The 26,708-nt window shown below is 49.4% G+C and overlaps 1 protein-coding gene across 2 annotated transcripts in view; it reads left to right on the top strand.

Moving 5' to 3' along the window:
• Positions 1–4,002, top strand: part of FYTTD1 (forty-two-three domain containing 1) — a 493,848-nt gene extending 489,846 nt beyond the window's left edge. For both annotated transcript variants that reach the window (XM_069617583.1, XM_069617582.1), the window contains one exon: positions 1,057–4,002. In XM_069617583.1, the coding sequence (XP_069473684.1) occupies positions 1,057–1,152 (96 nt within the window). In that variant the 3' untranslated portion in view covers positions 1,153–4,002. The remainder of the gene's footprint in view (positions 1–1,056) is intronic.
• The last annotated feature ends 22,706 nt before the right edge of the window (positions 4,003–26,708 follow it).

The following is a 26,708-nucleotide window of genomic DNA, read 5'->3' as shown; positions in this document are numbered from 1 at the left end:
TTGTGCAAATTCAGCATAGTATAAAACCTTTAAATATATTGTTTTCTTTTCGCTTTTACTTACGTCGGTACAAAATGGATTCCACTCCGTTGGGCCTTGTGCTTTTTCACGACCAGTCCCGCAGTACTCCTTATATTGTACTTCGAATTCTATTTTTTTCTTCCCTCTATTTGTTTAAGATACTGTAATAGAGAATAGCGTTATGAACTTTGTCTTTTGATCAGTACCGAATGTTTGAGTAGCATTAATGCCGGTCTATGACCTTGCACCTTGAATTTTGTACCATATATTATAAGTTGTGACTATCTTGCTAAAAATGTTTTGTGCAACTTCTGCCATTTCAGCAGCCTCTTGGCCCTGTAAGTAACATGGGCTAAATTTTTCTCAGTGAAAGAATCGTGGATTTTCTTGAAAGTTCTTTTTTCTGAGCGATATTGTGCTAATCAAAGGCTTGAGTATTAATAGCCTGTTTTGTGCGTATCAAACACTGGTCCACCAACATCTAAAAACGGTGAATAGTAGTTACTCAGTTTGGATTCTCTTGTAGACTCGCATGTTTATCATATCAGGCTGAGAGTCCTAGCCTTACCCCTGGAATTGTGCTAAGCATCCTAGTCTTCAAGAGATGTCTATACAGGAGAACTAAACCTGCAGGTACATAAGTTGTTGTTATTTCTATTAACAAATCATGTTCATTTTAATTGACTTCAGTTCGAAAGTCTTTGATTTTATTGTAGTGTGATTCATACCTACAATCGGAGTAAAAATATCAAGTTGCCAAGTAGTAAGCCAGGGATAGTGTCACCTGCCCCTCAATTGTAAGAGTCAAGTACCACCACTTACTGGCTAGGTAGTGGTGAGTGAATTGTGAGGCTTAACTTCAGTTTAGTTATTTCAATGACAGGTTCTTAAAGTGCTATCTTGCTGGCTACCTAAAATATGTATTTGAAGACGCAATACAGGGTTTATTCAAGGGTGAGGGTGCTATTGGCTGCTACAGTAAACATCAAACACTGGTGTAATGCCATTTTGTAAAATTTCTTTTTCATTTTTCAGACTGGAATAACGTTGAACGAGCGATTCAGAATCCTGAAAGAACAAAGGTTTAGTTTGAGTCCGGGCAAAGGAAGCAGATTCGTCACAGTGGGATAACTTCTTTTCTTGTGTTTTGCCTTTGGGGGGAGGGATCTGAGGCGGCAGTGAAGATTGGGTTCTTACAGACTCTACCAATCTTAATTTTGTGAATTATTGACCAGAGCACCACTACCCAAGGAGACGCTGAGCTTATGGAAACCCAAGAGACCAGCACAGCTGTTTTCTGCAAGGTGCACATGCACATCAATCTTTCTTTTGTAAATGTTTTTACTATTGGACTGTTAAAAGTATTGTGGGCCACATTGAAAGGGAGTTGTGGGAGGGGTGATCGGCAAAAATAAATCATGTAGCTTCAGTGCGGTTTGTTCCTGGAAAGTCCAACCTATTTATAAAAGCCATGTTAGTGTACAGTAATAAACCACCTGCACCCCACAGAAATGCACCTCAATTCTAGATTTTCAGGATTTGCTATCTGGAGCCCCAAGATGTTTCCCAATTAAAAGGTCGTACAAAGTTTGATGCATTTCACCCTTTTTTGGATATATGTTTGGAGGAACGATTTCCATGTTGAGGTTCATAGCTAGGGTTGGATGCCAAGTCGTCTGGGTGTGCATACGAGTTGCCCTATACTTTGGGTAAAAACGTTCATTGTTTTTTCTTTTGAGAGGGCATGCCTTTGTTTTTCCGTCCTTGGTTCAATGTGGGCTACTCCAATTTAACATGAATATTTGGTCCCTTTCAATTGAGTGGGTGCTTCAGAGCAGTCCTTTACCCAGACAGAAAATGGGTCGTCACTTCTTCTACACTCCATTAGGTTTAGAAAGTGAGTGTTTTAAGAGCATATTTTCAAGGTGTATTCATATTTGCAGAACAGATTACTTTTGGCATTTCCAAGTTAAAATTCAACTCTATTTCTACATTCATGTTCGCTCTATAGCACATAGAGAAATACCTAAGGGAAATAAACCTACCAAACGGGACTAAATTACGGTAATGGCGTTTACATCTTGGGAGTAGACCAACATTCTGTACAATGGGTCAAACATGTATAGGAGAAGGATGGATTTATAACCCCTTATAATGTCAGAGCGGTATCCATCCTGTGTCCCTGCTTCAAGCATGCATGCCGGTTTCCTAGACTATTTTGCTATAGAATATAGTGAGTTTTGAAGTGGGGTTTTTTGAGTGTGCGAATTAAGATTTTAGCCACTCATTCATATCCCCCGAAAGTCCAGTGTTTTTTCTGACCAATTACGAAAGGCATGACCATCATCCCTAATCCCTGCCTGGGTGCCAGAATTTTGAGGGCACCAAGAGCAAACTGGGATTTTGCCATATTGTTTGCGTACACACTTTACAGGCTAAACCCTGGGCCTTTGCTCTAGTTCTGAGGATCGAGATCTGTTTTGCACCCAAGCCACACACACGTAACACTTGCATTTACAAATGGATATGCTTGTTCAGTTTATGTATTACCATCTGTCTCGTACAAATGAACTAGAATAACTGTTCAATGTTTAGAGGCCTGTCTCTTTGCATAGCAAGCATGATCTGTTGGACTGAGGGCAAGCGTGCGGTTTGTGTGTATCGGTTGGTGGAGACTAATTAAATGCTGATGTTAGTCAGTTGGCCCCAACATTCCTCCCCAAAATGTGACAGAAATTCTTTAAACTCCTCACTAGTCCTGATACTTAGAGGAAGCTTTTATTAATTGTTCAGTAGCTCTGATCTGACACTAAATGCCCCGAGTCCAGACCAATGGGAATAAACTGCCGAACTCCATGAGATATGGACAACTTAATCTTTCATGCAAGTCAAGGGCAGCAAACTTTCACTTGGTTTTATAAATTACAAGTATTTTTGTATTGCAAGTTAATGATTCTTTAACATTAAATGGAGGCAATCCTTTCCCTTCAGATTGTTTTCCAGTTGCCTTATTTTTGTAGTTTGGATACCTGACGGGCCAATGAACTGCCCATGCAGTTATTGGAGAGGGGGAAATGTCTTTTACCCTAGAGATTCTACAAAGTTACAAAACGTCCCTTCATCTTTGTTTGAAGTAGTCGCACGCCGGCTGTATAAAGGTTGAATGTGTGCTACCATTTTCGATTTGCTAAATCCTTACCCCTTATGATGCAGCAGATTCCATACAACATTAAAATGTGTGTACAAAATGGTATGCTGTTTTGTGGTTAGGTCCTATTAAAGGAAAATCTTGGTCTAGGTCCACATGGCTTCATATTTCACTTGGAAGCCACTAAAGAAATTGAGTGGGTTACTTTATCGTTTCTTTGACATCTGTCCTGTTGTCTGACTTGTGTCCCTGCTGTGATTCAATCTGTTGACTTTCTTGATCACTCAAGATCTTTTGAATATGTAATGTGATTTGGCAAACCTGCTTTTTCCTGGGGGGGGGGGGGGGTTAAATAGAAGATGGATGGGTTGTAAAGTCATAAATGTTGGTTTCTAGGGTATCAGTGCCATAGGTTATTGGGATGTTCGAAGCACTGACAGATACCAAATAAGGAAAGTGTTTCTGTCCATATGTCCCACTCATTCTCCCCATGCTTCACCCATTTCACACATACTGCTTCCACCCTCCAGCCCCACACCAGTCATGTAACATTTGTTGCGATTTCTGTTGAGACACATTAGTTTGACTGGGGAATGTTCCACTGGTAGCTCTCGTCAAGGTTCCTGTGCACTGTGATGGAAGATCATGGGTGGTCAGGTCTGGTCTTTTCTTTCATGGAGGTAGATGCCAAACATTTGATGCAGTGCATCGGGAGATGAGTGTTTGTATTTAACAAGAAGAATCTTTACATTGTACCTTTTGGTATTTTTTGAAGAAAAAAGTTGGATCTCAATATGTTTTAAGAGATTTTTTTAAATAAAATGTTAAAGGTTTTTGTCTCTCGTTCTTCAAAGTTGGTGTGATGAAGGTATGGTGTGGGTAGGGGAGGTGTGGACTACGGGGTCCCGCATGTTAAATCATTAGTCCCATTTGTGGGCAAGTTTCTTCATGGTACCCCAAAAAAGACTTAAACTAAGGAGAGTGGGAGGACGGGGGGAGCAAAGCAGCAGAATTACAGAATGGTATAGAAGATATAAGTATTAGAACTATATAAACAGTAAGACACAGTAGAACATCACGAAGCATAACCATACACAGTAATCTAACACCTTCTAGATTACGATAGTGCTATGACATAAAGAAAATGTTTGCCAATTTATATAGTTGTATAGTTTAAAGACAGTCCATGTAGCAGTTCCACAGAAACTTAGCAGTAGACAATGGGTTAAGATGAGACATGTAAACTTTGAGCAGAATCATGTGTATAGGAAATTTGGTGGAGATGAGGATTCTATTAAATGGAATGAAGCCGTAATCCTGACAAGTATGGATCACAGCATATCTAACATTGGCTGATCTTTATACTCCTGGATGCCTCACTAAGTGTCATTTGTATGTTCCCTTCTCTGGTGAAACATCCCCATCAGAAGTTCCAGATAAGCAGTGTCCTTGTCTACAGTATTGTACTCGCTACAACCCGACCAATGCGTCCAACAATCCATCAAAAAAATCTGGAGAATCTGGTACATGCGAGTTTGCCCCTTCATGCCACTTTCACTGCTCAAGTAATGTGTTCAGGCAAGGGCCATGAGATGTGCCTTCCACATAGAGGACCTCTGCACAACCCTACTTGATGTGGAGACATGTCATCAGAATATTATTCGTATGGTAGCTTCAAAGAATGCTTTGATTTCATGAAAAAGGCATATTTTCAATATAAATACATTTTTACTTATCTTGTAATATGACAGTCTGGAAAAATCTTACTTTTATTTCCTGTTCCCCATGATATTTGATGCACAGCATTGCACCAAAGCATGGCTGTGGGTGTGAATTCTCAACATAGCTTTGCGTGACAAACCACCAGGATCATCACATTTGCAGGTAACAGTATAGAGGGGATTTGATTGGCTAGAAAGCAGACTGTGGAATAGACCACACCAGTGTAGTTGGTTTCCTACTGGGGGATGGAGGGTTGGCTGTTTGAATTAGTGCATACGTTTGTGGGCTGTACAAGTCTTGTTTTCAGCCATGGCTGTTGCAGCTTAAGATTGGCCATGTGGGGGGCGTGGCCAGCAGCGAGATGCGAAGGACGTGAGTCTTTCCAGCTCCCGCAGCCGCATCAAACATCCTGACCAAATCGCCTGTTTCCTGTGCACTACTGGACCCAAAACATCGCTGACTGGCGCTGGACACCCTGGGGCACAACTGGTGCAAAATTGGCAGAAATCGCCCCTCGATTTCCCAGAGCTGTGTGCACAAAGAGCTCAGAGCAAGCGCGGATCAGCCCGCCAAAAGATGGCCGCCTGCGCGCGGTAACCAACACGCTGCAGCGGGAGAGCGAGGCTGTGTGACGGTGAGACCCAGGCCACCACCGGCTCTCCAACGGCGGCGGAGGTGGAGTGCGGTTCCTGTGGAGCCTCCAACGTCGCTCCGGTCCGCGTGTCAAGGATGGCACTCTACTAAGAGTGGCACAGGACACCCAGAAAGGGTTTGGGTGGTTGTGCCAAATAAAGTGGACAGACAAGAACACACACAGCGGAAAGGAAAGAAAACGAAGAGTAGGCAAGAGTAGCAAGGGAAAAGATACAGAATGAATACCCTCTTGGGGTGTATGCAGATATAGGAAAAGAGTATTCCACGAACCTTGGAAATACTCTAGCCTTCTGCACAGTTTGCTATAACAGAGGCCCACGCTGTTTGCTCATGACTTGGAACAGCAGCTATGGATGTCTGTAATGTAGAAACGAGACAAGGGAAGGGGCAGAGGTTGACTGATGGGAACCAACAGACAAGCTCTGTACAAAAGGGTCTACAAACAGTACAAGAGAAGATACTACAGACAAATCCAGGAAAGGAGGTGATAGCAAACTAGCAGAAGGAAATTAAGGGAAAGTCGTGTAACAGGATAGGATAGCAGAGGACAGTAAGGAACAAGGTTGAGAGCTCAGAGGAGCAGGGAAGCAATGAGTAAGCCCACAGGAGTAGGTGTAACGCTCACCTGATTCCCGCAAAGGCGCCGGTCTTGACTGGGTGAATGCCGTATCTTCAAAGGTGATGTGTAACACACGGTTGGCTCTTTGGGCTGGACCTCTGTGCACTGTATGTCTGACTCGAAGAGTAAGATGTCTGCAGATGGAAAATATGGGATTAATGAACTGGGGTTATTGGGTGCCTCTCTCCTCTTCCCTTTCTCTTCTCCTGTAGAACCCCAAAGGTTAAAGCCCTCACCTTAGGTAAGTGAACGCCGAGCTCTCCATCTGCCTCGGGGCAGGGTGCCATAACCAGTTCCTTCACTGGATAAGGGTGCAGGCCTCTTGACCTCAGAGGAGGCCTGCGTGTTAACTGCACGAACGGTAAGTTCTGGGCACTTCAAATGTCTTAAAAGTCTTTTGTAATGATATCTCTTGTTTTGCAGAGTTCCGGCGATGGCGGATGGCGGGCTGATGAGAGTTGAGGATCGAACCCGCGTGAGGAATAGAAGCGCCTGGAAGCACGTAGGTAAGCGCTTGTAGCCTGCTTCACGATGCGCACTAACTGTCCCTTTTATCTTGCAGGTACAAGTTCGGAGCTTTAGAGAAGCTGAAGGGTGCTGGAATACCCACTGGATTCGGCGTGGGAAGGAGTAATGGCACGCGAGTAATAAAGTTGCCCAACGTCTTTGAACGCACCTTCTTTTGTCTTTCAGATGCCGGAATGCAGTGCGAAGACCTCCGGAACATGCGAAGAGTAGGTAAGCCTTTGTCTTTCAGATGCCGGAATGCAGCGCGAGGCGTTGGTGACAGCCGATGGACCAGGTAAGAGATGCGCTGCCACTGAAGACCGTAGTGCTAACCTGTTCTTTCTTTGTCTTTACAGGTGCTGCTGAAGACTGGATTCCAGGATGGTAAGCCTTTGTTTCCTTAGGCCCAGGATCAGAAGCAGAAGACACGATGAGCGTTCTGCTGCAGAAAATGCAGAATAACACAAAGCAAGATTCATCCATCGGGTGTGGTTTAAATAGCCTCCTGTAGTGCTTAGGTGTCTCCTTCCACAGCCACGCCTAGGTAAGAAAAGAGTTCCTGCTTTCCAGAAGAGTTCCAGTGTTCTGAACCTAGGGAGTGGCTCCTGCCCCACCCAACAGGAAAAGTAGTCCCAAACAGAAGAGGATCCGGGGTTCAACTGGCAGGTAAGTAAGCAGCATGGTCTGCTGCAGGTAAGTCCACCCAAGCATTATGAGCCCGGCGCTTCCAGCGCTGGGACTGGGCATCTTTATGAGCATGGTGCCACTGGCGCCAGGACAGGGTCCAAAAGGTCCCAATTGGGACTGGCTGGCACTTGGAACCGGGGTTATGGGTCTGCTTCCAAGGGAGTCGGGCAAGTCCTGATCTTTTGGAAGCAGAGATCATGACAGTAGGACTGTAAGGTAGAAAGCCCAGAGGAAAAGGGCTTAGGGCAGCAGAGTAAAGCAGACTGCACGGCAAGGATCCCGTAAGGGCCGGACAGTAAGGAGTGAACCCTGAGGGACAGGGCCGCTGAACGTAGAAGGTAGCAGAGGACTGTAGAGGGCTGCTAGGCCGAGAACCCAGCGGAAAAGGTAGGTAGTAGGCAGCGGAGCGTGATAAGCTGCAAAGTAGGAAGGCCCAGAGGACAAGGGCTGTAGGTAGCCAGAGTGAGGTAGGCTGCAGAGCAGGGAGCCCAGAAGACAAGGGCTGAAGGCAGCCGGAGTGAGGCAGGCTGCAGAGCAGGGAGCCCAGAAGACGAGGGCTGAAGGCAGCCGGAGTGAGGCAGGCTGCAGGGCAGGGAGCCCGGAGGACGAGGGCTGAGGCTGGAAAGCAGCAGACCGTGATCGGCTGCAGTGTGGAGAGCCCGGCAGGGCAAGGGCGGAGACTGGAAGGCAGCAGAGCGTGATCAGCTGCAGTGTGGAGAGCCCAGAGGAGCAGGGCTGTGAGGCAGGGAGCCTGGAAGGCTATGGCTGGAGGCAGCAGGGTGGAGCAAGCAACAAGGCAGGGTCCAAGCAGGAGTGAAGGTAAGCAGCATACAAGATCCGTAGGAAGATGCAAAAGGTGGAGGAAGGGCTCTCAGATGCAAGAGGCTGAGCCACTGCAGGCAGCAGCCTTTATACTGCCTAGCCCAGCACAGGGGCAGGCTAATGGGTGTCACCTGGCGAGGCACACCTGCAGGCAATCGGCCACCTCCCTTTCTGTTCCTGGGCTGGTGGAAGCAGGGCAAGTCCCTAGGGCTTCTGGGGGGTGTAGTTCCTTTGATAACCAATAGGAACAGCCAGCAATCGATGCTTGTAGCCAAGTGCATTATGGTATGCGTAGTTTGTTGGAAATAATAAAGCACCAAAGTCTCGCAAATGGGGAAATAAAGTTCCCAAAGTAAATATAGATGGATCCAAGAGTCTGTTGTAAATAAATGATAAACATATAGTCCAAATTGAGCGTAAATGGATGCGCCCATGGCGCAGGCATGACACCGCGGGCAGCCTGTGATGGACTTCTCGAGAGGACGAGAACACGGGACGCTCCGCTTGTGTGTGGTGCTCTGGGTCCTGGCGGCCGGGTCCCGGGGCGGAACCCAGCGTAAGGGGGGAGTCCGGCACCCGAGCAGGAGAGGCAGATCGAGGGCCCCCTGCCCGGCGGGATCCCCCGGTGGTGGCCCGGGGAGGAGAGGGAGACAGCCCGGGGGCAGTGGAGTCGGTGAGCGCCCGCTAGCGGCCCACCTGCGGTGCGCTTTGGTGTGGCGCTCCCGCGCCGGGTACCTTGTCTCAGGAGGCCTGTGATGAGGTGTAGGCCGCCGTCCACCGGACGTTGAGGGGGCTTGGAGGAGCGCAGACGGCGGCGAACGCGCCAGTCCGTGGGCGGACCCGGAGGCCTGCGTTGCGTGATGGCCGAGGCGCAGCACAAAGACCATTTCAACCCTTCAGAGGGGGCCCACAGGAGCACGGCGCCCCACATGAACTACAGCTGCGCTAACTGAGGTGGGAGGTCAGGAGCACTTTAGAGCGCCACAGCCATGACATCCTGAGCACGCACAGCCTGGTCCCTGCCCCGGTGCTCAGCAGACCGTTCCTGGGGAGAGGCAGAGAAGTCGCATCACTGCCCGTCACTCCTCGCATCCGTGACAGCCTCACACCGCCGGGCCCACGACAAGGTAAAGAAGCACCTCGCACCCAGGGACACGCGGCGGGCAGGCCTTTCTGGGCGGCCACTGATCCGCGCACTTGGCGGGGCGCCTCCCGGGTCTCGTATCTACAGACCTACCAGCAGCGCAACACCGGGCCCGGGGGCGGCGACCCCCCCCTCCATAAAGTGCGACACCATTGCACACAGCCGCCAGCTAGAATCGCAGGTAGATCTAGGGGGCATCCAGACAAAGCAGCAAGACTCACTGGTATCGGACTGGACACGTGGGGTCTCGTTCAGAGTGCCTACAGACCATAAAGAAACGAGCGGACAAGGCACACACCATCTGTTAACCTCCGTCAGGGGACCACAACGCAAATACTGTATCTACGAGGCACAACAGAAAGCATGGGGAAAGATGGAACGAAAAGGCTCTCCACTCAGAGCAGAATGGACCAATATACCATAACCCCGCCGCAGGCCCTAGACCCCCACTCGCTATCTGCAGAAGAAGCAGACACAGACAATGTAATCTCTCTGAAAGATGTAATGGCCGCCATTGCGGAGTCCCGCACGTCCATGGAACAGAAGATGGACGGAATAAGTATGGATATATCCCTCCTTAGGCACGACCTCCAAAAGCTAACGGCGCGCACCGGGGAGGCCGAACAACGCATCTCCACCACAGAAGACTGGATTCACAACATGCGACAGCAACTTCAGCAGGTCACATCCAAACTCAAGGTGTTGGAGGACAGAATTGAAGACTGAGAAGGCAGGTCCAGGTGCAATAATGTGCACATACTCGGTATTCCCGAGAAAGCGGAAGGCCCCTGCATGGAGCTGTTTCTGGAACAGATGCTCACCGACCTATTCGATCCAGACTCCTTCTCCAAGTTCTTTTCCATAGAAAGAGCGGACAGAATGCCATCTGGCAGGCCGGTGCCAGGGGCACCCCCTCGAACAGTAATAGCAAGATTCTTAAACTTCAGAGATCGGGATGCTTTACGACAGCTCGCACGTGCCAAAGGCACGATCACCTTCAACGGCTCCAAAATCGCCTTCTTCCCCGATTACACCAGGGAAGTGCAGAAAGCAAGACAGTCCTTTGACCACCTCAAAAAGTAACTGCAAACAATGGGCGTGAAATATGGCCTGCTTTTTCCCGCTCAGCTCAAAATTTACCACAAAGGGACTACAGTTCACTTTAACGACCCCAAAGAGGCATGGCGCTGGGTTGAACAACACATAGGAGATTGGTCGGCCTCCCGCAGCAGGAGTGAGAGGAACCACAGAACACCGCCTGACCAACAGCACGCATCCCGGCGGCCACCGGCTCAGGTTCCACCAGAGGACGGGGGGGGAATTACCACTGCCCCAACACATAGCGTGCCCCGACACTCCGCACTAACAAAGAGTCGAATTATTGCCCCAATAGCAGCACACCTCAACGTCCAATATAAGGTAACTCACATTTGCTTAAAGCGGCTGCGGGAACGCCCCGTACCTGCACGTTAAAGGGCCCCCGCCCCGACGAAGACCATCCTCGTCAGCACTAGCAGTGGCAGTATCCCCCCTAGTTGCACCTTACGAGGGGGAGCCATCTGTACTTCTAATTCAGTTTGTTCTATGTGAGTTGTCCAGTTGACAACTTGTTTTTTTCATGTTTGGGCGACCGATGCTTCTAGTTGGGAGGAGTATAGGGTGGGTGGTTATGGGTTTATGTTTAGTTATGGAAAGGGCCAGTCAAGCACAAAACATATTAAAGTCAAACAAGGGAGTAACCGCAAATGAACGCACTGAAACCCGGCGCCTGGCGCCGCCTCCAGTGGCGCACACTTTCTCGTCCGTGATTAGTCATGGCAGCACGCAACACTAGGGCCAACATAGGCAGAACAATCAAATTTTTGGCTTGGAATGTCAATGGGCTCGGCAATGCAATCAAACGCCGATTAGTAGGGCAATACTTGAAAAGTCAAGCACCAGATATAGATTTTCTAGTTGAAACACACCTTGCAGGCACAGAATGTTCTCTACTCAAACGCACAAGCTACAGACTCGCACTGCATGCAGGCTTCACAATGGGCTCACTTGGTGTCCTGATATTGATGCACAAAAACCTCCCCTTCCACTTGCACACAGTGTCACAGGATACAGGAGGCAGGTACATATACGCGACGGGCACACTCTGGGGTAACTCTGTCACATTGCTTGCTATCTATGCTCCACCAACCTTATAACACCTCTACTCACTGACATTTCCCCCGTGATCACAGAGGATACCTCCAACATTACGACAATAGGAGGGGACTTTAACGAAGTTATGGACACAACCTTAGACCGTTCACACTTGCGTAATAGAAACCCTGGTGTTCACACCAAACTTGCCACATTTACGAACGCCCTGGGTCTGTGCGATGTATGGAGGGATCTCCACCCCGAGTCCAGGGAATATACCTTTCACTCTGGGGCCCATGCCTCGCTTTCCAGACTGGACTACTTCTTTATCCCATCAACTGATTTACACAGAGCACAAGAGGCATATATACTACCAAGGGGCATCTCTGATCACTCCCCGTTGGTGCTAGAAATGACAACTTCTAGACCGTCCCCCCGCCGAACTGGCGTCTGAATAACTATTTGGGTAATCCGGACCTGATGGAGAAGCTCCAAGATTCGACCGAAACATATTTTGAGTTAAACATGGAGTCTGCTTCAGACCCTGGGTCACTATGGGAGGCGTACAAAGCAGTACTGAGGGGGGAACTCATCTCATGGACGTCCGAACATTGGAAACAGCACCTGCTTAAGGTACATGAGGCGGAACAACAAGTTAGACTGGCAGAAGAATCACATATTACCCATGACACGCCTGAGACGAACCAAGCCCTACTCCGAGCACAGAAACTGCTTCAGAACACAGCACTTGACAACGCCAAACACGCACACACTGCAATGAGGGCATGAGTATATGAGATGGGCGATAAAGCTGGCAAGATGCTAGCGTGGCTGGAACGTAAGGAGCAGGGGCCATGTTCATCAGTTACAGGTGGGGAGTTTAGGTCCACTAGTGTCAGATCAAGACATCCCGGGGTTTCGCGGACTACTATGCTGAGCTCTATAAGGACCCCACCGCCCGCATAGACACGTCAATAGTGGAGGAAATTCATTTCCCCACTTTGAATGCGACACAACTAGAATTGCTGGAAAGGGATATAACGGAAGACGAGGTGTCGTGTGCTAGGTCTGCCCTCCAGTCGGGCAAATCCCCAGGCCCAAACGGCTTCCCAATTGAACTGTGGCGGAAGGTGGGGACCAGCATACTCGCCACACACTTACTGAGAATGTACCAACACGCGAAAGAATGGGACATCCTATCTCCAGACCTAAGAGAAGCCACAATAATCGTACTCCCCAAACCAGACAAGCCCCCTGACAACTGCAATTCATACCGGCCCATCTCACTTATTAACAGCGAAACCAAAATCCTGGCTAAGATACTGGCAGATTGTTTGCTGCGGGTGATACCCTCTCTGATACACCCGGACCAATGCGGCTTCATGCCCCAGAGATCGACACACATGAACCGCCACAGACTGCATACGGCACTGGAGAAAGCTGACACTATACAAGGCCCGTTGGCCTTGCTGGCTATCGACTTCGAAAAGGCCTTCGCTTCGGTGAGATGGGAAGCCATTTGGCACATAATGGGGCGCATGGGGTTTGGCGGAAATTTTATGAGCTGGGTGCAACTACTGTACAGATGCCAGACGGCCAGGACTAGGGTTAATGGCTGGCAATCGGATCCTTTCAATCTGGGCAGAGGCACTAGGCAGGGCTGCCCTCTGTCAGCAATGATCTTTGCAATAGCCATCGAACCCATGGCTATTCTCCTACGTGACACACCGCTCTGGGAGGCCTTCCGCTGGTCGGAGACATGGGAGGACAGAGTCTCACTCTACGCGGACGACCTGCTTATTTACTTTAAGGACCCATGTAACTCCTGTCACAAAGTAACACATATGCTGAAGAAATATGGAGCCTTCAGTGGCTAACGCTTGAACTGGTCCAAGTCCATCCTATTCCCCGTGGGCAGCGTGGCAGCCGCGCGCCCCGCGGACTCCCCCTACCAAGTCGTGACAGAGCACTTCAAAAACCTATGTGTAACTGTCACGAAGCGTCTTACAGACTATATTGTGCTGAACCTCCACCCAGTCGTGACGAGATTTGCAGAGAACACTCACCATTGGACCTCCCTGCCGCTAACACCGATGGGCAGAGCTGCCCTATTCAAAATGATTGCACTCCCCAGGTTTCTGTACATCCTGCAAAATGCACCGCTGCACATCCCACATGAATTCCTCAAGATAGACCGTATCCTTCGTAAACTGCTTTGGAGCGGAGGTCACACGCGGATTGCTCTCTCTACCCTTCAAAGGTCCATCTGGGAGGGTGGGATTGGGTTGCCTAGACTGCAGACTTATTACTGGGCCAGTCGGTGGTGAATGACATGCTTCATGGGGACAGGGACCTGCCGCACATCAAAAGGATCGATACTCAGGGTGGAACCTCACTCCTGGAACTCCTGTATCGCGGTCGATGCCGCACACCAGCTCTCATCATGGACACTCATATCACACGCATCTGGACTGAAGCACACCGCTACATAGGATGGGATGCAAAACTGACTCTAGCTCAGCCACTGTTGAACAACCGCCTTCTCCCCGAAATACAGAAGCTACCCAAATGGCCCGCATGGGCCCGAATCGGTATTGCCAGGGTCGGAGACGTAATAAGGGAAGGGACAATGGCCCCGTTTGAAACACTGCACTCTGAATTCGCCCTCCCTCCTTCTGAGGAATACCACTATACTCAACTGAAGCATGCAGTGCACGCACACCAGCAGATCTTCAACGATATTCCAGAGTGCACCCCGCTGGAACGCAACATTGTTCAGGATCAAATACAGCGGAAAGTCACCTCAACCATGTACCAAGTTATCACATCCTTTGCCACGCCCAAATTGACCAGCCTAAAAGCCAGGTGGGAGCGCGACGTGGGCCCACTTCAACCCGAGGACTGGACAAGAGGCCTTGATGTATCCCCGTGAAGTGGCCATCTCATTGAGACTTCGACTCGTCCAACTCAAAATCCTACACCGCATCTACTACCCTAGAGTGGCACTCTTGCGATGGGGCAGAACCCCGGACGCGCGATGCCTACGCTGCAAACGGGAGGAGGGAACTTTCTTTCATATCATATGGGAATGCGACACAATGCAACAACTATGGAGGAAATGCTGTGACAAACTTTCCCGAGTCATAGGCAAGCCAGTACAAAGGGGACCGACTCAGCTCCTGTTAGGCATTTCCAACGAAAGTGATCTGACCCGCAATGAGAAACTACTCTGGTCAACCGCAACAGCAGTCCTCAGAAGGAACATTGTGCAGCTATGGGGATCAGAGAGAACACACTGTTATGACCAATGGGTCACAGACATGGACATCTGTGTGATAATGGAACGCAGGGTGTATGCAGTGAGGGGATGCCCGCAAAAAGCAGACAAAATTTGGCTGAGATGGGAAGAGGACGGCTAAGCTCCCGACGAGAGGTAACAAACAGGTTGAACTGATAGGGCGAGGCGACGCCGGTTGGTGAACCCGGCAAGCACAAGCTGTTTCATATGCTCCCTTATCGAAGTCTTGTTGGTCCTGTGGGCTAAGGCCCCATATTTCCCTTCCCCTTCCTTTCCCTGAAGTTGTTTTATCCCCCCCTGTTCCTTTCCTCTCCCTGTAATGTACAGATGTGTAATGTTTATTCATGTTTAAAATCAAATAAAGTCTTTGATTAAAAAGATTGGCCATGTGATTTATGGGGCAAAGGCAATACGATTGGGATGTGTATGTGATCTTAGGTCTCCTCCCCATTTCACTATACGTAGCTGCATCAATTTTTTCAGTACAACATCATGTAACGAAGAGTGAAGTTGGCTCCATGTTGAAAGTCGCCCCCAGATATACCATGCTTGCATGAATGGTACCTGTGCATCAATGGAGTCTTGAGTTTTTAATAATTAGAAAAGGGATTTCAAATGTCAGCCTTCAAGACAACCTGTTCTTACTCCCACATCTGGATCTTTGAGAGGCAGTATGTGGTGAATGTCCTACTAGAAGTGGAGAGCTGTATGGGAGCATTCAGTAGAGAGGAAAGATGTTGAAATCTACTTCACACCTGCCAACATTTTCATGTGTATGTTAAACGGCACTGGGTCAGCATGGACCCATGTGGACCTCGGTTGAGTGTACAGAGCAGTTTAGAGGTTACTCTTTTAACTTTATCTGACTGGGAGGGGTCTGAGAATACCCTCCCAAAGCACTATGCAACCACGGACTTGGAAGAATAGATGTGTACAGGATAGAGTTTTTCTTCAGTCCCCTCAAAAGTTTCCAATTCATGAATGAGAGGTCTCCGTATCCCTGTTTGGTTAGAAGACATAATGGGGATTTTTCATAAATTGAGCCTCCCCCTGTGTTTTTGTGGGGACTATTTTCTTCAGTGTCGTAGCAATAAAAAGGATGTTGGCAATGAACCAGAAATTGTCTGGTTTTTCTTGGATCGACACTCTTGTTTTTTAAATACTTTTATTCAACCCGTTTCAACATACAGCATATGGTAACATTAGTCCATACTTCTGTCCACATTCAGTAGTACACCATTGTGATGCCAAGTAGCATTATGGACAGACTGTCCTCATACAAAAACTACATAATCCCCTCTAACCAGGCAGGGCCCAACACCTTTTGCCCTGCCATCTATCCAATTTCCCCCCTCCCCAAACAAGCCTTATACTGGTAGGTACAACGTAGCCATGCTTCCTCTCAGCAACACTTTACCCTCTGTCCAACCTCACCCAAACCAACAGACCCATCAATAACATGAACTGTATACCCTCAAAGTCCCTCCTCCAACCATGCTGAGCATATGATCACCTTCTACCCCACCTTGCCCCCGCTGCCCATGTCATCAATGAAAAGTGCAGCCCGCACACATGCCACTACAGCCACCCAGCAAATAATCTGACAGTTTCAGTTCCGAGCGGGCCTTGAGCACATCCCAAACTTCATTCCAGGCACTGTACTGCTGAACAGAGTCCTCTGAAGGACTCCTAGACTAGGCCACATTCCTCTCGGCGCTGATCCATTTTTGTAACACTTCACAAATCACCCATCCAGTGCGCGCCTTCCACGTCATTGCTATCACACACTTTGCCAGTATGAGGCCTTACAATGGCACTCTTTCTAGCATCTTACTTCGCCTCCCTTTCCTGCTAGGTCGGAGCACCAGAAGACACTGCTTCACGGTCGGCTGAATCCTCACCTTTATCAACCCAAACATGTCTTCCCAAAATCCTGTAACCAAATTGCACCTGCCACCACATGTGTAGATACAACCCCAGAGCCCTCTTACACCTCCAACACTTTGAGTCAGTGCCTGGGTCCATTCCGGCCACCATCACTGGAGTGATCTATGCACACCTCTACTTTATATTGGATCCAATGAAACCTGACATTCTTGGACACTTACTTCATATGTAACGACCCTCTACTCCATTCCCCGTCCTGGAACTGTTACCCTACATCTCCTTCCCACTTTAGGCTTGGGGCCACAGCCTCCACATCCCGCTCAGCCCTGTCAGCTGCAAAGATTTCAGAGACATTCCTACTGCCACCAGCCAGTTGTATCAGCGTCATATTGAGCCAATGGATCTGGTGCCTCCCCGGAGAGCCCTCCCATGCTGCCCCAAACCCTGGCATCAAAGTAGTGACCAGGGAAGGATGTCTCCCAACAACCCCATACCCCACTCGTCCTATACTATTTCCCCTCCCTCTCTAGCCCCACAACCCTTTTTGCTTGAATACATACCCCAACCTACCACAAGTGAGGAACATCTCCGGTATGAAGGGCATCTTCTGCCAACCACCAGATCAGATAATTGTGCTCACTGGAGTAAGAAGCTGCTTAAGCTCATTTACCCGAACTTTGAGCCACTCCAGCAATTTTCTCGGGGCATTTTCCACTTTTTAACATTTTTTTTTTTAAATTATTATTTTTATTTTCTTTAAGGAACATACAGCCGACCCAGTATACTAACAAACCTCACAATACCCCACCCCCTCCCTTGACACCATGGCATAACATTGACCACCATTCCGAAGCAGTCTGCATTGACTATTGTTATCATTATTACCACTGAACAGTCATCTCAATCCTCTAGCGTCGCTTGTCCTGCGACCAGCATCAAGCGGCTGACCCCAGGTCTGCTCGCCAAAGTCTTTCATCCAGTGCCGCACACCAAGGACCCAGTATCTTCAATAGCAGGTTGTTGAAGCAAATAATGTGTATATGCATCCCACATACCCATAACACCACACCGTTGCCTGTTCAACGACCCCCACCCATTCTCTATGTCATTACAATGCATAATATCTTTCCATTGTGAAATTTTTGGGGCATTACCTTTCCCCCATAGCATGGCCACTCTCCGCTTAGCTAATATGAGGAACAGGGTCACCAATTTCCGCGTTCCTCTAGGAACCTCCTTAGTATAGCCCAACAATCCCATCATTGTATCCGGGTTCACTGTTTGGCCAACAATCCCCCCAATCGTTTCAAATACACCTTCCCAAAACTGTTGTATATTCGGGCAGCTCCAAGCAACGTGAAGGTAATCCGCCCCTTCCAGGTGACACCTATTACATCTCCCTGTAGCGCCCGGAAAGAATTCCTTGATTCTGGCAGGCATATAATAACATTGGTGGCTGTATTTAAAATGGATCAGTTTATACCCAGCATTAATAGCACCCTTCCTTATGCCTTCGCAACAGTATTTCCATGCGTCCTCCGGGATCTCCTTCCCCAATGACCTCTCCCATTTTCCCCGAGGGTGTGACGCTCCCGTACCCCTGAACTGAATGGACATCGAATACAACCCTGTGGTTATACATCTCCCCATCAGGCCCTTAAGTCTCTTATCCAAAATGGGGGGATATCGGCAGCTGGTCAGGGAAGGCGCAAAACACCAATCAGAGACTTGCCCCAAGTCTAAAGTAAAGAAACGCATCCAAGGCTGAGAGCATCCCCCTCATTTCCTCCAGGGACACGAACCTTCCCTCAGGGAACAAATCTCCAAAACATGTAATGCCCAGTTTTTTCGTCATGTCCACAAAGCTTTTCTCACTAGTAAGGGGAATCCCCGGCGTGTATATATAACCAGGAGCTGGGGGGAGTATAGGACTCCATCCTTCCTTTTCTGTTCTGGTTTAGTGCAGGCCCTACACGTTACTTCCACCAGATTCTTCGGGGAGCGTACCCGGCTCGGGGCTAACAAAATAACCGACCTAAGCAGATTAGGCGAGGCTACCGCTCTTTCCACCTCAATATGGCTCCTGTCATGTTGTAACCTGTACCAGTACACCAAAAACCCAGCTTGTGCTACCTCATAGTACACCTCAAACTCCGGCAACGCTAGACCACCCTCTGACACAGGGGCCACCAACTTGTCCCACGAGACTCTGGCTGGTTTAGCTGCCCATAAAAATTGGAGTATAGCAGTTTTCAAGCTACGAAGGTAATCCCAGAGGACCGCCACTGGGGCATTCAAAAAGATATAAAGTAATCTCGGAAGAAGCGTCATCTTTACCACGGATATCCGCCCATATAAATTCAGTGGGAGCCTCTTCCACTGATCCAAGGCGTCTCTGGCCCTGCTCAGAGCTTTAAGGTAGTTATCAAGGTACACCAAAAGCGGGTCCCTCGCAATAGAGATGCCCAGATAGTTTGTGGAAGTCATGTGCCATTGAAATCCCCATGTGTCCTGAAACTGGGATGTGGCTTCAGTTATTGGGAACAAGACTGATTTAGATGTGTTCACCCGCAACCCCGACACTTCCCCAATCTCTGAACCTCCCTCATCACCGGATCTAAATTTTCCCCAGGGTCCTTAATGAACAATACCATGTCATCGGCGTACAGTGAAATTATTAATTAGTGGTTATACAATTGAATCCTCATATACAAATCTACGTCCCTAACCCTTTCCGCCAATGCCTCGATCACCGCAAAATGTAGGGGTGACAAGGGACATCCCTGTCTTGTTCCCCTCTCTAGAGGGATGGTAGACGTCAGTTGGCCATTCACTCTCGCTGTCGGCTGTGTATACAATAATGTCACCATATTTATGTAGTGGGCCCCCATTCCCATACGACGAAGGACAGAGAACATAAACGGCCATTCAACAGAATCGAACGCCTCTGTGGCGTCCAATATGGCAGCCACCACCGAGTCTCCAGAAGGCACCGCCGCCATCAACCCGAACATTCTCCCAAGACCATATGAAGTCGAGCGGCCTGGGATAAATCCCGCCTGGTCCTCTAGCACCATCTCTGGCATAAAGGGCGATAGCCTTGAGGCCAAAATCTTCGCTAGAATCTTATTGTCAATGTTAATTAACGAGATTGGGAGATATGAAGAGCACTCACTACCTGGTTTAACGGGTTTTAACAAAACCACTACCAATGCCTCCCACAATGAGTCCGGCAGAAGTCCCCAATCCAAACAGCCGATACATCTCCAGCAGGCAAGGTGCCAGAGAATCCGCAAAATATTTATAAAATTCTGCCGCGAACCCATCAGGTCCCGGTGATTTCCCAGACGGTAGAGACTTAATCGCATAGAGTACCTCCTCTAGCGATAATGGGCGATTCAGATGTTCCCTTTGGGCCTCCGTGCACCAGTGCAACGCAACCCCATCCCATCCAAATAGTCCTCAATCTCCCCGCGGGATGCCTGCAGACTCGAGGAGTACAAGCGACTATAAAACCGGAAAAACTGCTGGACTATCTCCATGTCCTCAAATCTGTTATTCCCCTGTTCGTCTGCAATCGCCTGGATTCTTCCCGTGAAACTATCGATTCTTGTCGCCCTAGCGAGGGTACGGCTGGGCTTATTACCTTCCCCATATTGCCGCAAAGTGGTAATGTTTATCAAAAACTTAACTTCTATTAGCGCTAGTGTCGAACTCGTGACGGTGCTTAAGGATCTCAGCCGGAGTTTGGTCTGAGGGTTCCGGATTGGCTACCTGTAGCTCTTGTAGGATTGCCTCCTTGGCCACCAGTTCCCTTCTAATTAATTTGAGAATACCAGCCTCCCTGGATATTCCTTTGCCCCGTATCACACACTTCAGGCTCTCCCAGAGTATTCCTGGAGATTGCACCGAGCCCACGTTTAGCTCGAAGGTATTCATCGCTGTTTGTAAACCGTCCCTAAATACCGTATCTGAAAGACCCTCACTCTTGAGCATTTTCCACTTTAATCCAGTCGGTGACCCTAGTGTTCTGCCTCTTGCCTGTTCAGTTGGCCTTGTGGTGAGGCCAGACTTGGGTACTAGGAGAGGAATCTCTGTTTGAGGCTTATTTCAGGGGGTGGGTATGCTGATGCATTTGGGGCAGGGAGTGGGTTTGCATCTACAGTTGGAGCTTCCGGGTGGGGAGGGAGTATTTGTTTGTTCCTGGCTATTTTACCATGCAAATGGTGGTTTCAACAGTGTTTGTATCTGTGGGAGAGTGTGTTTGAACATATGGGGATTAGTTCATAGATGCTCTAAATATAATGTGCAGGGACTTAACTGCATGTGGACGAATTAACCAGATCTGCTGGAGCACGGAGGCCCAGTAATTGGACCTCAAATCAGGTGCCCCAATGCCCCCTGGCTGGCAACTACAAAGTAGTCCATGTTAGCCTCTGCAAACCACCCTTCCACAGTAGTCTGGACAATGTCCTGTGAAGTGCCCTCAAGTGGTGGGTATAGGCATGGTAATCCCCTGAAACATGTACAGCAGCTATGGCAACAGTCTTTACCAGTGTCCCGCGCCCCATTAACTAGACGGGAAACCTCTCCCAAAATTCTACAAGCTTGCCAAAAGCAGCCACTGCCCGCTCCATGTTCCTCTGATAACACCCATTGCCAGTTCGCGCTTACCGTAATACCAAGGTACCGAAACTCACCTTCTGGTATCTCCCATCGGTAGGAGCGTGGGCTCACCCCTCAACCCCTGTCTCTCCCCCCCTCACCCCTCCCCCTCCCCGGCTGCTCTCCACCCAACTGACCCCTGCAGGCTGTAGTTCACAAACTTGGGAGTTATTTATCACTAGTCATCCAAATTTCTCCACTTTCACCATAGCCTCTAGTCCAGGTTTGCAGCTGAATCACGAACATACAACACAATGTCGTCCACATGTAAGGAGATACAGTGCCTCAGCCCGCCCATCCACAATCCCCTCGCTTCATGCCTCTTCTGATAGAGCCGCATCAGTGGTTTCATAACCAAAGCGAAAATCAGGGACAACTGGCACCCATGTCGTGGACCTCGTCGCATTTGACATGGACTTGAGATGGCCCTGTTAACCTGCACCCTGGACGTCGAGCCCTCGTACAAAAACCTACTCCCGTCAATAAAATGGACCCTTAGCCCCATCTTACCCAGTAATATCCATTGGAATTCAGAGTTAACCGGGCTGAAAGCCTTAGAAGAATCCAGGCTGTCCACTGCCAGGTTCTCGGTAGAGTTCCTATACTTATCCAGGATCAGAAATAGTCTTTGCAAATTCTGAAAAGGGCACCTGCCTGGAATTAATCCTGCATGACTGGATTCAGTTGACCTGCCAAGACTTGGCACAGGATTTTAATGTCCACGTTTATCATGGACAGGGTCTGTATGAGGTGCACTCCTGATTATTCCTGCCCTCCTTAGGCAGCGCTATCACTAGCGCTTCAAACATAGACCTGGGGGCCTACCTTACACCTTGGCATCCAGGAAGACTTCCAAAAGCTTAGGGACTAACAGCTTCTTGTAGATTTTGTACACCTACCGTGATCCCATTCACCCTGAGAGTCTGACCGGGAATTTGTCCCTCAGCAGCCCACTCAACATGTGCATCCACGTTTGTCCCTAGTTGCTCTTTGCTCCTCCATCTGCCCATTGAGACCTGCTTCTTGCAACCAAGAGGCTGCTTGCTTCAAATCAAGCCCCTCCTCCTTGGCATATAGGCTGGCATAAAACTCCCAAAACCTATCAGATACCATCACAATCTGTGACCAACTCACGCTTCCCATCCCTCACCCCGTCCACATGCAATGGCCACACTCGCTCCTAACCAACCAGGCCAAATGCCTGACCGCCTTATCACCGGAGTGCTGCCTTGCAACATAACTGGCATAAACGTGGTTGCTCAATCTCTCCCTTGCCCTTTGTAAATCACTGTCATTCGCAAGTGCATATAGCAAAATCTCCCCCCTTGTTGTAAAGAAGACTACTTATGTTTGAGACCCAGAACTTCAGCCGTCTGGACTGTGTACCCCAACCATTGCTAAGATAGACCCGCCAATGAACACCTTCAGGGCTTCCCACTCAGTGGACCTATTCGAAGTAGAGCCCCAGTTTTAATCCAGAAACGGATGAATTTGGTGCCCCCAAAGAAGCCCTGAATGCGCAGCCCATCAACATCCTATAATCGAAATCCACCTGGGAATGGGTGGCCCAGTACCCATAGACGCAAGCTCCCAGAGTGGTGCATGGTTCTATCCGGAAATTCCACAGCTGCAACCAGTTCAAGCGCCTCCTCCCTCACAAAGGCCAAGTCTATGCAGAAGTAAGAACTGCATTGCTGAATAATAGGTGTAACTGTGCGCCTTGCTGTGCTGCAACAACAATACATCCTGCAAGCACAAATCGGCTACAATTTTTGACAAGGCCTTAGTTGCTGTCCCACTGGGCTGCATCTTTGCACACTCGATGTCTAGCACACAATTGAAATCCCCAAACCATAGAATCTAGTCAGCCTGTTCCACATTCGGGTCATAAGTCCCCAGCAGAGGTTTAAAGTGTACTGCTATGACCACATATCTCCCCTCTGTGTATACCATAGACTGTGTATTTTTCAGTCCCAAGGCCGCTCTGATCCATATAAGGACGCCCCCCTGGAATAGGAAGAAAAGGTGGTCCCCAATTACTCTGTCCTGCCATTTCACCCACATCCATGAGCATTGAGATGAGTCTCTTACAGCTCAGCCAAATCCACTTTGTCTAAATAAATGCAAGAACTTTGCTCCTCTTCACCAGTAAGTACCTGAGCATTTCAAACTAATTACATTTAGGGTGGCCATGAACTAATCCCCCTATGTTAAAATCCACTCTCCCACAGATGCGAACACTGTCAAAACCATCATATGCATAGAAAAATAATCAAGAACCAACACAAACCCAATAAACGCACGCCCTCCGCCCGGATGTGTCCTTCAGGCAACACTTACAATTCTACAGGATAAAACATGTATTTATGTCCAAGCTCCCTCGGCCGCCTCCTCACTGTCCTACAACTTGTGCTGCCTTTGTACCTCCTGAGTGACTGAGCCCCATCTGGTGTCTTTGAGGCTAGCATCCCTGTACCTGAAGTTCAGAAACTTTGCCACAATGGCCCGTGGGGGCGCCCCCACCAGCGGTCTCCTGCCTGGCGCCCTTTCAAATGAGAAACACATTGAGTGACCTTTAATTTTCAAGGTGTCCTGTGGTGGGCCAGAAAGAGACTGACCAGTAGGTGGCAGTCATTTCTACAGGTTGGTTTGGTTAAATAATGTGCCCATCCAGCCCTAGTAATACATTGTTTGCCTTACCTAACACAAAACTAACTAGGGTTCGAGGGGATTGTGTTCTCCGACATATTCCACATCTTTGACATTGATTACCACAGCTGTGCTGCTTCGGAAAACTTTTTCAGCGTCCTGCATCGATGACGTCGATACGCCCCTTTGAGGACCTCCTCAGATTGTCGACGTCACCGGATGTTATATGTAGGACGCACTACGCCCATAGCCTCAGTTCCTCGTTTCTCATTTGTTGAATTGGTTCTGCTATTGTTACGAGAAAGATGTCTGTCTTCTGCTACCCCGAAGTCGGGCTTCAATAAGTGTCAGGACTGCCGTTCCAGGATGGCGCTTACGGACCCGCACGACATCTGCCTCTGGTGCCTCGGCGAGAGCCATGCCACCGATGACTGCGACGAATGCCTTGCAGAAGAAGCTGCCGTCGGTAGGTAGGGTTTCCAAACCCCGTAAGTCGAAATTCGCTGGACTTTCGACCGACTATTCGAGGGGCGATTCTCTGTGTCGGAAAGTCCAGGGGGTCTCGTTCTAGGAGTGGGTCCCGCCATTCCTCTGCCTCGTTGAGGCATTCACGGAAGCGCTGTCACCAGTCACCATCCTCGTCAGAGGACTCCAGCAGACGGCGGGTGGCTTGTCCCACGAAAAACTTGTTGCCGGCCGAAAGGGATGAATTCCGCCGGCAGATGATGGAGGTTTGCGAATCGCAGGGCACCGTTCCATCCGCGCCTTCGAGTGAAGCCGGCAGGGAACACGCTAGAGCCACTGCTCGCACGCCTTCGAGCTCGGGCGGTCGGCGCGGTCATCGGGAATCGTCGAGGTCCCAATCGGTCAAGGAAGATCGCCACCGTGCCTGCTCCAGGTCGAGGTCCTCGATGCCATCAAGGCCGTTGGAGCCTGTGAGGCCTTCGAAGAAGGCATCGATGCCATCTGCGCCATGTCTGCCGAGTGACATGCTCGAGGCTCCGAGAAACTCGTCGGCGCCAAGGCTGTCGAAGGACACGCTTGGGGCTCCGGCCTTGAAGCCGTTGTCGAAGTCGTCGACGCCACTCCCATCGGCGCCCTCAAGGCATTTTGAGGCAAATTTGCCATAGGTGCCCAGGAGGGCTGTGGAAGCTCCGGGAAAGGCGCTCAGCAAGTCTGTGCGGCCTATATTTGACCCATTCTCTGTTCCTCCTCCAGGGCAGACTTGTTCCAACCCTTGGAGTACATTTCAGAGGTGGAGGAAGGATCTGATGAAGAGGGGGTTGTACCTCCTGAGGTTCCTGATGACCTGTTGTCTGGTCATAGCCAATTGGAAGACCTTCGTCAATCTTTACATGAAGCAAGTGGTCTTGATACCTCCCCGTAGGTTGAGTTTGGCAGGCCTGAGCCTGGCACACTTGCTGACTCCTCGTACAGGCTCCTCATGTCGAGGGTGACTGAGTATCTGGGGTGGTCTGCTACACCTGTGGATTTTTTTTCTGCAGGATGACCTGACGGATATCTTGGACCAAGGTCCACCCACTGACCCGGTGTTGCCATTTCACATGGCCTTACAAAGAAGGGTGGCAGCGCTTGGACTGCTCCAGAGAGTCTCGGGCTGTAAAGAAGTTGTTGCCGAAAAAATACCACCCAGCCAGTGGAGAACACTGCTACTTGTCTACGCACCCTACTCCGGAGAGTTTGGTGGTGCAGGCGGCTACGGCCCCAGCAAAGCAGGCTGCGTACCCTACAATCCCTCCTGATGGGGACAATAAACGCTTTGATGGTTGGGCAAAGAATGTATTTTCTTCTGGGGGTATGGCTTTAAAGGCAGCCAACTCCGTTTGTGCCCTTGCAAGATTCACGCACTCTGTGGAATTGTCGTTGGCGGCTGTACATATTCCCGAAAGGGAGGAACGGAATGGTTTCCTTGCCCTCGTTCAGGATGGCAGGGATGCCATGTGTGAAACCGTTCAGTCGGGTCTGGACGTGGCAGACTGTCAGCCGGTCCATGGCTGCAAGCACCGTGATGCACAGATTTGCGTGGTTGCGGAAGTCAGGGTTTGCTCCTAATGTACAGTCCCGGCTTCTCAACATGCCCTTTGATGGTGTCCATCTTTTTGGCAGCAAGGCTGACGAGAGCCTTGAGAGGTTGCAGACCTTCAAAGCTGCAGCGAAGTCGTTGAGCGCTGCAGTAAGTAACCTCTGCCTTTTTGGCCTAGGGCACAGCAATGGAGGGGAGGCTCCTTTCAATTCTAATCTTCCTTTGGTAGATCGAGGGGAGCTGCCAGTCAAAGGGGCCACCGTAGGAGTACCAGAGGTGGAAAGCAGGGTACTCGAGGCGCCAAAGCCGCTCAGGCAGTTGCCTCCTTGCCCTTTGGCACTGCTGCAGCCGCTTCCGCTCAGTCAAGAGGCCATGTCCCATGGCTCGTCGGTTGGGGGAAGGCTAGCGCAGCTTCTTGTAGAATGGCGTGCCATTACATCAGATGTATGGGTTCTGGAGATCATAGCCCACGGCTACTGTCTTCCTTTCTGGCAGAGGCCTCATGACAATCCACCGTGGAAGCTCTCTTTGAAGCGCCCGGATCCGCTCCTTGCGCAGGAAATCCTATCCCTGCTAGAGAAAGGTGCCATAGAACTGGTACCTGTAGCGGAGAGGAACAAGGGATGGTATTCCCCATATTTTCTATCCCGAAAAAAGACAGAGGTTTGAGACCCATCATGGACTTGCGTGGTTTGAACAAGCTCCTCA

Source organism: Ambystoma mexicanum, chromosome 10, assembly GCF_040938575.1.
Source record: "Ambystoma mexicanum isolate Mex_15411 chromosome 10, UKY_AmexF1_1, whole genome shotgun sequence".
NCBI lineage: Eukaryota > Metazoa > Chordata > Amphibia > Caudata > Ambystomatidae > Ambystoma > Ambystoma mexicanum.
This window is presented reverse-complemented; position numbering and strand designations above follow the sequence as displayed.